We start from the raw sequence: 16,057 nt of genomic DNA, 5'->3' as shown, positions 1-16,057 counted from the left end.
TTGGTTTATTAAATGGGGATGCTATTAATTTAATGTTAGGAGCTGGTGAGGGGTAAAGTAGGTCTATTAATTAGATGGGAATGCTACTAATTTAATGTATGGACTGATGCATGGGGTATATCTGTTTATTAACTGGGAATGTTATTAATTTAATGTCAGAACTGGTTGGGTTTATTAAATGTGGGGGCTATTGATTTGATGCTGGGGCTATATGGAGGGAAATAGACATTAACTGTAAATGCTATTAATTAGATTCTGGAGCTGATTGTATGGAAGGAGGCTTGTTTTTAAACAGAAAAAGCTACTGATTTAAAGTCTGTCTGGTTGTGGGGAGGGTGACCTAGATTCTTCACTAACTGCTCAACTTTCCAGGAGGTGAGTAATAACAATCTCTTTTCCAAACAGGCCCCCAATATTCCAAGATCCGTTTAAGTAGCAACGGAGCATAAGACACCAGCAGACAGAAGACACCGGCGATACTTAACCGCCGAGAAGCGGCATCTACTGCCATAAAGGTACATGAGGGGAGGCACCAAATTTTGTTTCGCCCATGGCACTAAAATATCTAGTTACGCCTCTGAAGTGAGGGTATGAAATATGGAAGTGAATGGAATTTGGTAATCTTACAATCGGAGCAGTAAGAGAAGTGGTTGTATGACATACCACCGTATACCTGCCCACTGCCTATGTCAGTAGATCGAATCAGTGCTTATTATAAACGTAGTGATAATGGAAAATGCACCTTGTTTAATGCCCATGCAATCAATGCTAGGTTTTAACATTTCTAATTTATGGAAGATGTTAGATCTTCCAACAGTAGAGTCATCTGTGAATTTTTTATTTGTTTCTTGAATAGTCCCGCAATGCCCGTTTGTTCCGGATTGCATCATGATTTTTTGGAACGGCAACAAATCTTCTTCTCTTAAGGAATGCTGGAGCCTCATAATTATTGTCCCACAGATATTCAGGAGATAGAATTTTAGTTGGCTTGTGATAAAGAAAATACTTGTTCAAATAGCTCTCATCCTGCCAAATGGCTTCAATATTGTTTCCCTTATCAGTCATCATGGCATTATGGCAGAAATTGGACAATTTATAGACTTCTTCTACTGTACCACCAAAATATCCACCTGCATAATAAAAGTCCCCTTCGTCTGTAGGAATGTATGCCGTAGACTGTTGTCTGCGCTCGTAGGTGAAACTTGTACGAGATGCAGCATAGTAACCAGGATGTAAAGTGCCAAACGAATGACTTAAAATCTCCACTCCAACATCATCACTGAACCTCATGTCTACATCCACGCACACCAAGTAGTCCACCTCATTGACGAATCGTTGACGCGAATGATCTCTGATCATCTCCATCCGCCTCATTGATACCTCCTGCCATCGATTGTAACTAGGGACTTCCAGGATGACCAATTGTCTGCCCTCACCGAGAGTAATATTTGGAATGTCACCGACGCGGTCCGTAAACACGTAATAATTGACTTCATACCCCACCATAAAGAACTTTTCAGCAGTTTCAATAAACGTCTTGATGAACACTGTATACCTGAAAAGTAAGTGAACACTATTTACTATTCACTAATTCATTAATTAATGAGGCAAGCAAATTTAACTAAGAATTTTACATGTATGAATTTTGTTTCAAGCAAAAGTACATTTAGACCTGTCTACTTTTGTACAGTGACTGTTCTAATTCTCTGATTGGCTATAGCTTGGTGAAGTCATGTGGATGTTCAAATGCTCTTATTGGCTATAGGTTGCTCTATCTCTCTGAACATTCTAACAACAGTTGGGTATAACCCTTGAATGTTCCAAATCTCTGATTGGATGCCAGTTGGTATAAGTCTATGAACATTGAAATGCTCTGATTGGCTGTGATTGGATTAGCATTGTAAACATTCTAATACTTCTATTAACTACAGGTTCTTTCTTGTTCTACTCTCATCAGTGCTACTGACAAATGGACATTGATGATACAAAAGTGAATACAATAAGTGCTCACAGCAGAGTGAATGCCACCTAACAACTGCACATTGGTAATATTTCACATGTTCATCATCATCATCATCATCATCACCAGTTATTTATATAGCGCCACTAATTCTGCAGCGCTGTACAGAGAACGCAGTCACATTTGTCCCTGACCCATTGGAGCTTAAAGTCTAAATTAAGTTAAATGTGTGTTATAGATAACATTAGACATCATCCCTAACCGACCTCATGTCCAGATCACTTCATAACTTACTTTTTAATAGCAAAAATGGTAATGCCAATGCTGACATTTTTCTGATGGAATTGAGTATTCAGTATGTCTATATTATAGGTGCCATTCCATACAATTGGGGCAAACCAAGGTGTCATCATCAAGACATCTGATCTCCTTAAAGCAAGAAAAAGACATTTGATTAATTTATGTGTGAATAATTTAGGATCATTTCAAACAAATATTCCAGATGACTGTCTCTGCTGTAAAATCTGCTGCAACTATACAAAGCTGAACCCAATATGTTGTTTTGCATTCAAAGTTGAACCTTATACGGTTACCGAAATACAAAGTACAACCAAATCTAGCAGGGTACAAAACTGACCCAAATTTGGAAGGTACAGTGCAAAGCAAACCTAGTGCTACCAACCACTACCACTGAGCCTAGCTTCTATCATAAAGCTCTACTGCCTGTAGATTGAGCACCGTTTTGTGTTCTACACTGAACTGTGATTGGCTATCAGCGTTCACTGCAAAGTAGGAGATAGATGCCTATCAGCCAATAACAGAGGCTCCATCTCTAAGTGACTGCCCTCCTTTCTCTCCTCGCCCCTTCTCCTGCTCTCTCCGGCCCAACTGTGGTTTCCACTGTACCAACCATAGTAATTTCACCACTGATAGAGTCATTTACCCGGCTGCATGCTTTACAGCTTCTGCAAACATACCCAGCGGTTTACTACTAATGTATTAACAATGTGTTTTCGTGATAAAGAAATAAGATGTCAATGTCTAAAAGAAATGTGACAATCCCCTTCAATTGCTTTCCACGAGGCACATTAAAAGAAAACTGTTTACAATATCTTATATGTAATGTCAATTTAAATAGGATTTAAATTCTAGATTTTTCACATAATGTATCCTACAAAAAATCAAGAGGGTGATAACTGATTCTCTTCTCTAGATTATAATTGCTCATACACCCAGCTGCCAATATTGCATGTTAAATGTGCAATATTAAAGCCATTTAAATGTCATTTGAAACTAAAAAAACAATGTCAGGGAACTGATCTGTATACACACACAGTTTCTGTCTGACAACTTTGCATCAATTTCAATATTGCCTCCAGCATTCACAAGCAATAATGCTGGGTACAATATCATTGTGTACGATAGGAGCATTCATTTAGTACATAGTACACTGAGCTGAAGCAAGGATTTCAGAAACCAAATGCTCTATTAAAAGTGAGGCATTGTTTTTCAAAGGTCATGCCCTAAAAATGTTGAAACGCACCTTGAAATTACAACAACATTTGAATGTACGAAGTTATTTGCTGAACACATTTAAGTTGGTCATGGGTGTCCAACGTAACTTCAAATACCATTATATAAAGTATATATATATATATATAAAGCAGGGTGTGTTTTATTATTGTAAGTAATAGGTGTGTGCAACTGCTATCTTGACAATTCATTTTTTATAGAACCATAACATGTATGAGTAACATTTTCATGGGACTCTTCAGAAGATTATGATCAAGTAAAAATGTTTTGATTTGTCAACATTGCTGGGCTTTATCTTAGGGCGTGTTATTGCAACATGGTTATTGACTCTGGACCGTCTGCGCTGGTGAGTCGTGGTCCTTATGTGGTGGTTGCTGCCTTGCGTTAGACTTCCAGAGTTCCAGTCCAATGTTGGGGGTTTGTTCTGGCACAGTGGTGGTGAGAGTCGGGAGAAATAACCATGGGAAGGAGAAGAAAGAGGCTTACCTTTATGGTGTTACGGATACATGGACCAATTGTCCTTGCACCCATATAAACAACATTTTGAGCACAAAACACACTTACAGGTATAACAGCACAACCTCTATATCACCCCACTCACCTATCACTTGACACCCTACACCCACAAAAATATAACACACCAATACCACAACGTTTACCAAGTATACCACATTAAGAAACACACCATCTCATCGCACACCACAGAAACCAAGAACACTAAGGAACTTTTCCTTATATCTGATGTGAGCAATAAACATTTAAAGAGCTTAAACATTAAATATTCAGAATTACCCTATACACCAGGTGCTATATAGAAGTTATAAACATATTCTATATTAAAGCTATAAACAATAAGAGCAAAAGACAAAACACAAAAGAGCTTTGAACCTTAATCCACGCTCATGCAAAAGAAGTGCTGTTGCTGATATCTATAAACATTGTCTATCCACTTTATATGAGCTAGTTCCATTATGAGCTATTTATTGTGTGCAATAAACTTATATTACTACAAAGAAATAAAGAGCTTTCAATGTACAGCTACAAGAAGACTTGGACTTCAAGGGTTCCAGATACATTATTCTAAACGACTGAGGTTTCCTTAGAAGGACAATTGATACAATTATCCCAAACTTGTCTACTCTCCCAGAATGTTCAGGAAGCTCCCAGATTTCGGGTAATTCTTCCGAACTCCCGGGAGAACAGGTCACCCGCCGGTGTCCAGCCGATTTCCTTGTGAACTGGGCGGGACTGGCACCTCAATGACGTAATTTGTGGAGAATTGCATCTTTTTGGCCCCGCCCCCGCATCGAGATGATGCAATTGCAGGTGAGCACACAGGAGGCTAAATGACGCACATTGCCACGTCACCCCCCCCCCCCCCACACACACACACACAGCAGAAAACGTAGGCAATTATGATTTATCATTAACACCATAAAGGTAAGCCTCTATCACCTCACTCTCAGTCTATTTGGCAAATATAGCCCTATCCTATGTTTGTTTGATACACTGTCTAATAGAATGTATCTAGCACTTATCATTACTCCAGTGTATTAATCTTGGGGAGGGGGGGCAGGCATATGCGGTCATTTGTCTACATCTGTCCCCCATTAATCAATCATCAGTGATTTGAACAGAGCTATGTGAAAGCTATTTGCGCTACTTAGTTAAAAACCGATATTGTAGGATTTGTGATGTGCTAATAGGGGGCATCTTTGGACAAAAAATTGGATACTTCCAAAATTGGAGAGGTTGTAGTAAAGATAAGTGGCAGATACACTAGCAATTTATTAAATGACACATACACGGGCAACTAGTAATGTTTAATAACAAATAAAAAGAAACCAAAATGCACTTCAAGTAAAATAATTGCAATTCAAACTAAACCGAACACATGCCATTAGAGAAAAACACCACAACAAATGCCTTACTGCCTTCATTACACTTATCCAAGAACATTTGGATCACGTCAACATTGTCCAGTTGTTTTCATTTTTTCCCATCAAATTCAAAAGGTATTTTAGACAATAAGTTGATTTGCAAGTTATTATTGCTAAATAACCTGCTGACTTGCAGCACAAAGCTAAACATAGATTAAATGTGCTGTAAATTGCAGTGAAGATCTCCTTTCATTGTATATTAGAATTTATACAAAACACACAAATACATGAGTGTATTAGGTCCACATGCAGAATTAATAAACAGGCCAGGCAATAAAACACATGATTAAAGATTAAGGGGTCTTTTTATGGTCTTTTTATGACCCCAGCACGGTAGCCATTGATATGTAGCGCTGCAAAATCACAGCGGTACATAACAAGCTACTAATTAAATGTACTATGCTGGGGCTGGTCTGGGCTGGCACTTTATTGAGGAGGGGGTCTCCTCAATAAAGTATTTTCCCTCCTAACCGGCATGGACATAGCTCTTTCCCCATAAGGGATTCATCAAAGAGAGGCTTCGTCCTAAAGCTGGGCACACACTATAGTAATTTCATGGATCATAGATTTCTCCGACATTAACCCTTTGTTAAATAGCAAAAAGCGGTGAATGAGCCTTTTATCTCACATAACAAATTTGCCAAATATGGGGCAGGCTGTGAGTAGGGAAATATGTTTTGCTAGCGGGGATTCCCTCTGAAGCCCTGCACACCTAGGGAGCTAGGGTACACAGGGGAGATTTTAGGAGGAAGGTGGTATTAAACTATTTGAAATCTATATTTATTGATCTTTTAACAGTGATACATATGCTAAATAAACACACTTACGGTGGACTCAAGACATTTGGCTTTTCATACAGCATTCTGAAATAAAGGGGTAAAAAACAAATTAGGGGTTGAGATTATGGCATCCGTTATCTCAAGTTTGGCATGTATAGGTCCTCTATATATTAAAAATTTAACAATAACATTTGCAATTTGCTGTCCTCACTTGTCTGTTCCACTGCAAATCTAGCAAAATTAAAGTCTGAGGTAGTAGTTCATATTTTGATCAACACATTTAAGCCTGCATCCCAGCGTCAAAGTCCTCCTTCTTGTAAGTCCTACACATAGACCCTTTATGTTTTGTATCCATTTAGGACATTTATAGTGCCATGCAAATGGTATCCTGAACAATATGGGATTAACCAAGCGCGTTCTTATTTCTATTGCAATTTGTTTTGCTTTTAGAAGATTGAACATTATTCAATTTTTACATCTCGCCATGCATGTGCAGAACAAATCCTAGTTAGAAGAACTAAATCCCCCAACCTAATAATCATAACTTACAGGAGAAAATAATGTTTTGTCAATTTCTTTTTACTGGTCCATTGTTGATCATTTTTTTATGTTTGATTTTATTTTCCCACCCCTAAAATGATCTAAATTTTTCCTCCAGCCCACTAGCCAAAGTAGTGACCAGAGTAAAGCTTCTGAAGATCAAATTTATCACTTTGGGTACACGTTCACTTGTATCTGTCTCTAAAATTGGAGCACATGCCTCTGCGCAATTACAAAGCCTCTTTGTTAGAAGAGAACAAATGTGCGTGGTTATTAAAATGATCAGTACAATTTGCTTTAGTAAACAATTAATTGATTGACATAATCTACCAGTACATATTGGCATGTGCCACTTAAAAAATAAATGTATAAATAAATTGCAAAAAAAGATAAAAAATATTTTAAAAAGTGGTCCCCGGCTACAAGATACAATGCATTTTGTACATTACGAGCATTCACTCATGTATACCAACTATTCAGAACAAAACAAGAAAAAATAGAGGTTCTGGTTGCATGGCTGCAGGATCCTACAGTCATGCAACCAGAAAGTATCATTTTTTTTCTTGTTCTGTGTTGGATATTTGGAAGGCTGCACTAAAGACATTACAACACATGGGAGTAGGTTTATCAAACCTTCTAAAAACACAAAAGTGGAGGTGTTGCCCATAGCAACCAATCAAATTCTAGCTATCATTTTCTTGCATGTACTAGATAAATGATAGCTAGAATCTGATTGGTTGCTATGGGGAACACTTACACTTCCTTTTCAGAAGTTTTGAGAAATATTCCCCTTAGTGTTTGAAGCCATTCAGTCCGAGCAGTAGATATGTACAGACAAAACATCAAGGACCTGATTTAGAATAAGGAGTAAATCCAGCTAGACTTAAAGTAAAGCCAGACCATGGATTTAATTGTATCCCACAATGCAAAAAGCTGGCAATTGCATAAAGTCACTGGGGTAAATGTATCAATATGCGGTTCTTCAACACCCGCGTGTTCAGCCTCTTCCGCGATTCAATTTCAAGCGGCGCTGCATTGTAAAGGGTTAACTTCCCTTTACAATGCAGTGCCGCTTGAAATTTAATCGCGGAAGAGGCTGAACACGCGGGTGTTGAAGAACCCGCATATTGAAACATTTACCGCACTGTCTTAAAATATGCTTAATTTATAATATGAATGTATCCAAAAGGCAGTCATTCATAACTTTGTGATAACCAAAATTGATTGCAATGACATAATAAATATCATGATTTTTTGCTTAATGATCCACCAAGGCGTGCTTGTTGTGTATTATGCTAATGTTGGGGAAATGCTACACCCCCAATTGTGCAAAAGATTGTCACGTTCTTTGTGACATGTGAAGTATGTGATGTCTTAGGTGGTGAGTTGAGTGAGTTTGAATTTTACGCCCTTTGCTGCTATGTGCAGCCAAGCACAATTTTTACTGAAGATCCACAAGATCTTTGCCTTGAAAACCATTGTCGTTTTAAATTTGCCCTGCAAAGTTGCTGAATATCGGCAACTTGCAAAAAAACCCTGGCTAATAAATTTACCCCCAGAAGTATAATGAGTTGTTCATTTGTGCCTCTCATGGTTTTTACCTGTGAAGAAAGTCTTGTTTTAATAGGTCGAATTGTGAGGAGCTGGTCAGTCTGTATGGAGAAAGCAAATATTCATTATTGGTACTATCAAGAAAGACATCATTAGAAAATGGATTTAATCATACAATAAAAGCTCTCTCACTGTAGCAATTTCTAGTTGTTGGTCAGTCTACTTCTAGCATTTGAACTACGAGCCTCATAATCCTGCCCACCTTAATTCTCCATTCCTTGAAGAGCACCTGTCACCTGTACACACTGTAGAGATTTTCAGCATCTCAACAGATACTCATCAGAATTTAGCTAAACAGTTTAATAGGAATCAATGTAATTACTGAAGCATTTAGCGAGGCTCTGGTTCTTAGTGAATTGACACTGGGCCGCTATCTGGGGATACAAGGAGTACAGCAGTATGGGGCCTGACAACTGTATGCGGCCCGGCCAGCTCTAGGCCCAAATAGAATTATTAAGAGTGGGGGACCTCAAAAGGAATGTGGCGGCTCCCTTTCTAGGCAGCAGTTCATCCTGAGAAGGGGGAGGGGAGGGGCACCATGCTGAATTAAGGGGTGTGACAGCGAGCTTCCTTGTAGTCAGTGCATCCGCCTATGGGGGGCACCACGGCAGCTGCCATTCTCTCCAGTCCCAGTCCCCCAGGTCAGTATCTTCTGAGAGAAAGACACAGTTCCCGGACAGAGAGTCGCCCGGGTCCCTGCAGTGTCGCTGATGTAACTAATGACATCATGGCGCTGTCAATGGAGAGGAACTGAAAGGAGTCAGCAAGAATAAGAAGAGGAAAAGCAAAGAGGTATGTAAACTACTGAAGGGGCTAGATAAAACCGGGTAAGGGGTTGGCTTGAGAAAATATGGGGTGGCTGGAGAGAAGAGGGAGTGACTGGAGAGAAGGAGGAGTGGCTGGAGAGAACATGGGGTGGCTGGAGAGAACATGGGGTGGCTGGAGAGAAGGAGTAGTGGCTGGAGAGAAAGAGGAGTGGCTGGAGAGAAAGAGGAGTGGCTGGAGAGAACATGGGGTGGCTGGAGAGAAAGAGGAGTGGCTGGAGAGAAAGAGGAGTGGCTGGAGACAAGGGGGAGTGGCTGGAGAGAACATGGGGTGCCTGGAGAGAAAGAGGAGTGGCTGGAGAGAAAGAGGAGTGGCTGGAGAGAACATAGGGTGGCTGGAGAGAAAGAGGAGTGGCTGGAGAGAACATAGGGTGGCTGGAGAGAAAGAGGAGTGGCTGGAGAGAACATAGGGTGGCTGGAGAGAAAGAGGAGTGGCTGGAGAGAACATGGGGTGGCTGGAGAGAAAGAGGAGTGGCTGGAGAGAAAGAGGAGTGGCTGGAGAGAACATGGGGTGGCTGGAGAGAAAGAGGAGTGGCTGGAGAGAAAGAGGAGTGGCTGGAGACAAGGGGGAGTGGCTGGAGAGAACATGGGGTGGCTGGAGAGAAAGAGGAGTGGCTGGAGAGAAAGAGGAGTGGCTGGAGAGAACATAGGGTGGCTGGAGAGAAAGAGGAGTGGCTGGAGAGAACATAGGGTGGCTGGAGAGAAAGAGGAGTGGCTGGAGAGAACATAGGGTGGCTGGAGAGAAAGAGGAGTGGCTGGAGAGAACATGGGGTGGCTGGAGAGAAAGAGGAGTGGCTGGAGAGAAAGAGGAGTGGCTGGAGAGAAGAGGGAGTGACTGGAGAGAAGGAGGAGTGGCTGGAGAGAACAAGGGGTGGCTGGAGAGAACATGGGGTGGCTGGAGAGAAAGAGGAGTGGCTGGAGAGAACAAGGGGTGGCTGGAGACAAGGGGGAGTGGCTGGAGAGAAGGGGAAAGTGGCTGGAGAGAACAAGGGGTGGCTGGAGACAAGGGGGAGTGGCTGGAGAGAAGGAGGAGTGGCTGGAGAGAAGGAGGAGTGGCTGGAGAGAACATGGGGTGGCTGGAGAGAAAGAGGAGTGGCTGGAGAGAAAGAGGAGTGGCTGGAGAGAAAGAGGAGTGGCTGGAGAGAACAAGGGGTGGCTGGAGACAAGGGGGAGTGGCTGGAGAGAAGGGGAAAGTGGCTGGAGAGAACATAGGGTGGCTGGAGAGAAGGGGAAAGTGGCTGGAGAGAACATAGGGTGGCTGGAGAGAAGGAGGAGTGGCTGGAGAGAAGGAGTAGTGGCTGGAGAGAATTGGAATTAAGGAGCCAAATGTTGGGTAAAGGATAATTTCAAAATGGGGTGGAAGGAAGGGGGCCCTGCCTGTTAAATTTCTACTGGACCCCACAATTTCTGGTGGCAGCCCTGAATTAACAGACTGCATTCTCAGAAAATGGCTACTTGGACTGTGTGTAGAGGTTGCAATAAGATATGCTACTTATTTGGGAAAGGGTAAATTTTCATACACACCTCTTTGGAGGTATATCTGTTGTGACTCCCTAAGCCTTGGCGTAAAGATACATACTGATTAGTGGTCGATTAGAAGTGCTGTTTTGGAAACTCTCAATTTGAAATGAATGGCCAATGTAATGACAGCAAGTGGAGAAGGTAGATTTGTGAAAGACAAGGCTGATATCAATGGGTCGGAGAATGTTGAATCGTGATGGACAAAGCTGAAGTCAATTAATAGGCAAAGAAAACAAGACTCTTGAAGCACTAGGAGAGGAACAAATTTCCAATGTTGCTTGTGCCAAGATTGGTAGGAGTGAGGCTGAAAATAAGTGAGGTCTCTTGCAGTAAGTGAAAAAGAATGTGCAGTTTTCAGTGTTAACATTGCTGTCAGGAACTGTCCCCACACTGTGTATAGGTGCCGGGGACGGACGCCCGCTGTCTCCTCAGATTTATGTCCCATTGCTAGGCAACGGGACATACTTCCAGATTTCGCCAGCCGCGAATGTGAGGTGAGCCTGCGTCCCGTTGCCCATCATGTCTGCGGTCCAACGTCCTGTATCCTGTTTCTAGTGTTCTTGGTTCCTGACTTTCGGTTATGTTCCTGACTATTCTCTGCCCTGCGTTTTGGCCCTGCTTGATTCCTGGATTCTGACCTTCGGCTTCCTCCTGACCATTCTCTCAGATCACCCCTGTGTACTACACCATTGTTTGTATTCCGACCTGGACTGTCCGACTATTCCTGCTCTCTTCCACTGCACTGATAGCTAACTGGGAGAACCGCGACCTGCGCACTCCACGCAGCCAAGCCCATACCTCCTTGCGGGGGTCCCTGGTAAATACCGGGGGTGCTCTAGACTCTCAGATTAGTCAGTGACATTCTTTAGTCATTGACGTGACAGTATACTCTGGCAATGAGTAACCAGGAAGAACCCTCGGCCCGGGACCTCCTTCTGCACCTGGCTCAATGTGTAGACCAGCAAGATGCCAATCAGGCTCAACTTCTTCAATGCATCCAGGGAGTGGTCTTCTGCCTGGACACCCTTCAAGGGTCATTACCCACACGCCCCGTGGCTCCTTCCGGAATTCAGGCCGCTGCTGTTGCACCCGCCTCTGCCTCCATCAGCTTATGTAGTCCCACAAGCTCCTGAGGTTTGCGCATACCACCTCCAGAGAAATATGACGGTGACCCAAAGAAATGCCGCAGGTTTCTTAACCAGTGTGCCATACAGTTTGAACTTGCACCTGAAACTTTTTCTTCAAACAGAATTAAGGATGCCTATATAATATCCCTTCTTTCTGGCCAAGCCTTGGCTTGGGCATCTCTATTATGGGAACATGATGATCCACTGCTCCAGAACTCTGTTACCTTTATTGAAAGCTTCCACAGGGTGTTTGATGAACCTGTTTGTGTGTCTTCCGCATTCACTAGTCTCTTAAATCTTCGTCAAGGAACTCTCACCGCCAGTCAGTATGCGGTTCAATTCCGAACACTAGCATCTGAGCTTCACTGGAACGATGAGGCATTAATCGCTACCTTCTGGCAAAGTTTGAATGACAAGATTAAGGATGACTTAGCATCACGTGATCTGCCTTCTAGATTGGATGATTTAATCTAGTTCTGCCTCAAAGTGGATATTCGCCAACAGGAACGTACACAGGAACAAGAGCGCGGTCGCCGATCTTTTCCGCGTCTGGCACCTCAATTTCAATCTCCTACCCTTTCTCTGGAAGAACCTATGCAAATCGGTCGGTCGCGATTATTTCCTGAAGAAAGAGACCATCACCTGAAGAATCGGCTGTGTCTCTACTGTGATGATTCTGGACATCGTCTTTCTGGATGTTCCAAGAGACCGGGAAACAACACCTTCTGACCTAGGCGATTGTAGGTAGGTCAACCTAGGATCCCAGTCCTCTTCTCCCTGTTCCCAGAAAGAATGCAATTTTCTCATGTTCATTACTTTCTTCTCCTCTGATGGTCCTCAACCTCTGTCTGCCTTCGTGGACTCGGGATCTGCGGGGAACTTCATATCCAGTTTGGTCTTGCAGCTTCGTTTGGGTACTACACCTTTGTCTCAGCCTTTGTCGCTTACCGCAGTAGATGGAAACCGAGTCTCTAGCGGCTCTATCACATGCATCACTGTTCCTGTTCGGCTGATGGTAGGAGCTCTCCATTCAGAATTAATTAAATTCTTGGTTCTCCCGCAATCCATTAATCCTATTATTTTGGGTTTACTTTGGTTGAGGACACATTCTCCTCAATTCAACTGGCAGCACGCTCAAGTTACCTACTGGGGTTCTTCTTGTAAATCACGTTGTTTGGCACCTGTCATTCGCGGAAAACCTGTTGGGCTAGCTCCTCCTGTGATATTCTCCCCAAGGTCTACTCTGAATTCCTTGATGTTTTTAGCAAAATGGCTGCAGAATCAGTACCTTCTCATTGCCCGTAGGACTGTCCAATTGATCTGGTACCGGGCAAGAGAATTCCTCGAGGCAGGTAATTTCCACTGTCTGTACCCGAGACCCAGTCCGAGTATGTCTCTGAAAAGCTCAAACAAGGATTCATTCGCAAATGATCTTCTCCTGCTGATACAGGTTTTTTTTGTAAAGAAGAAAGATGGGTCTCTCAGACCATGTACTGATTATCGCAAGCTCAATGCCATCACAGTTAAAAACCGGTATCCTCTTCCACTCATTCCGGAGCTGTTTGATAGCATCCATGGAGCCCAAATTTTCACTAAATTGAACCTTAGTGGCGCCTACAATCTAATCAGGATTAGAAAGGGGGATAAATGGAAAACGGCATTCAACTCCAGAGATGGCCATTACGAGTACCTTGTAATGCTATTTGGGCTATGCAACGCTCCAGCCGTATTCCAAGTATTTATCAACTAAATTTTCTGGGACTTATTGTACCAATCCATGGTGGTCTATGTAGATGACATTTTGATATTCTCCCAGGACATTTTTTCCCATGACGCCCACGTGAGAAAAGTGCTTCTTTGCTTATGGGAAAATAATTTATATTGCAAAATGGAGAAATGCCTCTTTCATCAATCCCAGGTACCCTTTCTGGGATACATTGTCTCTGGATCCGGTCTCTAAATGGACCCATATAAAATTGAAGCTATTCTTGACTGGCCCCAGCCAGCAGGGCTAAAGTCTACTCAACTTATCGGTTTAACAATCTATTACTGACAATTTATTCAGGGATTCTCCACCCTCATTTCTCCCATTACCTCTCTCACATGTAAAGGAGGTCAAGTTAAATCCTGGTCCAGAGAAGCAGTCCTTGCATTTAAAGCTATCAAAAAGGCTTTTTCCACGGCTCCTATCCAGATTCAACCCGGCCTACACAAACCATTCTTTCTAGAGGTTGATGTCTCCTCTGTGGGTGTGGGAGCTGTCTTATCCCAGAAGAATTCCCCGGGCCATGTTCCAAGAATTTCAGGGCGGATGCTCTTTCACGATCCTTTGATCCTTCTAATGCTAAGACTTCCATGCTCACTAGACCCATTATCAATCCTGAGAAAATTTTGACATTAACTCAATCCTCCGTCAAAACCCCTCCGGTTGGACGTTCCTTTGTTGACATCCATTTGCGCAGCATATTGTTGAATTGGGTACACAGTTCTAAAATTGGAGGACACGCTGGTGTCAAGAAAACGGTAGCACTCCTCTCCCGTTCTTACTGGTGGCCCTCTCTGATCTCTGATGTACAGAAATTTATTCAGGCCTGTGAAGTATGTGCTAGACATAAGATTCCCAGACGGTCTCCTGCTGGACTCCTACTCCCGCTTCCTGTTGCAGAACATCCCTGGTCTAGCATGAGCATTGATTTTATCACTGACGTCCCTAGCAGCCATGGTCACACTTGTATATGGGTAATTGTTGACCGATTTTCTAAATTCGCTCATTTCATCTTTCTATAGGGATTAACTTTTGCACCTGAATTGGCATCCTTATTCATTCTCCACATCTTTCGTCTGCATGGCTGTCCCCGGGATATAATTTCAAACCATGGGGTGCAGTTTGTTTCTAGCTTCTGGAGGGCCTTCTGCAAACTTCTGGGAATTGAATCAAAATTCTCTTCTGGATATCATCTGGAGACGAATGGTCAAACCGAGCGGGTCAACCAGGATTTGGAGTCCCACATCCGATGGTTTTGTTCTGAGAGACAATCTACATGGAGTAAGGTTCTTCCTTGGGCAGAATTCGCCCACAATAACCACCTGCATGAATCCACCAGTACATCTCCATTTTTCTTACTCTTTTCGGGAGACACACGATTTTGCCTACTTTCTCGGACCTACCTAACTCCACGGTACCTGCAGCACAAGCTTTGGTTCACAATTTCTCCTTAATCTTGTCCCAGGTACAAATCAAGTTACAACAGACTCTGGATCGCTACAAGTACTTTGCAGATCGTCATCGGAAGAACTCTCCCGTACTCCACATTGGGGATAAGGTGTGGCTTTCGACTCAAAATCTTAAGCTTAAAGGGCTGTCCATGAAATTTGCACCTCGCTATATTGGACCCAATCCTATTACTCCAGCTATAAATCCCATTACCTACAAACTCCAGTTGCCTCCTTCCCTCCGAGTGCATAACTCTTTTCATATATCTCTTCTTAAGCCTCTTGTTATCAACAAGTTCTTCAAGAAATCATGTCCTCCCACTATGGTGTATATCTAGCACCTCCTCCGTCTGTGCCAGAGTATTGGTTTCACCAGCTCCAGCGTTTTTTATCCTGTTTCCACTGTTCTTGGCTTTTGGCTTTGTTCCCGACAATTCTCTGCCCTGCTTTTTGGCCATGCTTGATTCCTGGATTCTGACCTTCACTTCCTCCTGTCAAGTCAGGTCCTGGCAGCGGGGACCTGACTTGATTTTCAACAGATCTGGACTTATACACCAATGCCCGTTTTCTGTGATAATCCGGTACGAGTACCTGTTATATTGTGGATGGATTTTATTTAATCTTTATGAGCGATTGATTGTTTTTAATCATTCAGTTTTTGAGTAAAAAAGTAATACACTATATCTCTCCTGACTGCTATTTTGTATTTCACATGGAGGTAAAGACGGTTTTCTCAGTGAAGGAAGGAGGAGATAAGATCTGGGGGTAAATGTATCAAACTGCGAGTTTGCCAGCGTGTTTAAATCGCGGCAAATACAAGCAACAGCATGGCCACAGTTTTTAGGGCAACCTGGCTGGCTGGGACTTGTAGTTCCACAAAAAAATTGGTGTCAGTTTGTTTTTCTAATACTTTATCGCCGTATTACCCTACTACCCACAGCCCAGGGGTAGTAGGAAGAGCCCTAGTGCTATCAGCACTGGGCTGGTTCTTTCTAGGGGGGGAACCCGC

At 42.7% G+C, this 16,057-nt stretch overlaps 1 protein-coding gene across 1 annotated transcript in view; it reads right to left on the bottom strand.

Annotated features, from left to right (window-relative positions):
- Positions 1–519: 519 nt before the first annotated feature.
- Positions 520–16,057, bottom strand: part of LOC142101133 (histo-blood group ABO system transferase-like) — a 28,646-nt gene continuing 13,108 nt past the window's right edge. Inside the window, exons 4-7 of the mRNA XM_075185355.1 lie at positions 8,354–8,404; positions 6,261–6,296; positions 2,255–2,389; positions 520–1,555 (exon numbers count right to left, since the gene is read on the bottom strand). Of these exons, the coding sequence (XP_075041456.1) occupies positions 838–1,555; positions 2,255–2,389; positions 6,261–6,296; positions 8,354–8,404 (940 nt within the window). The 3' untranslated portion in view covers positions 520–837. The remainder of the gene's footprint in view (positions 1,556–2,254; positions 2,390–6,260; positions 6,297–8,353; positions 8,405–16,057) is intronic.

This window comes from Mixophyes fleayi, chromosome 9, assembly GCF_038048845.1.
Source record: "Mixophyes fleayi isolate aMixFle1 chromosome 9, aMixFle1.hap1, whole genome shotgun sequence".
NCBI lineage: Eukaryota > Metazoa > Chordata > Amphibia > Anura > Limnodynastidae > Mixophyes > Mixophyes fleayi.
The sequence above is the reverse complement of the archived record's forward strand: the minus strand, read 5'-3'. Positions and strand labels throughout refer to the sequence as shown.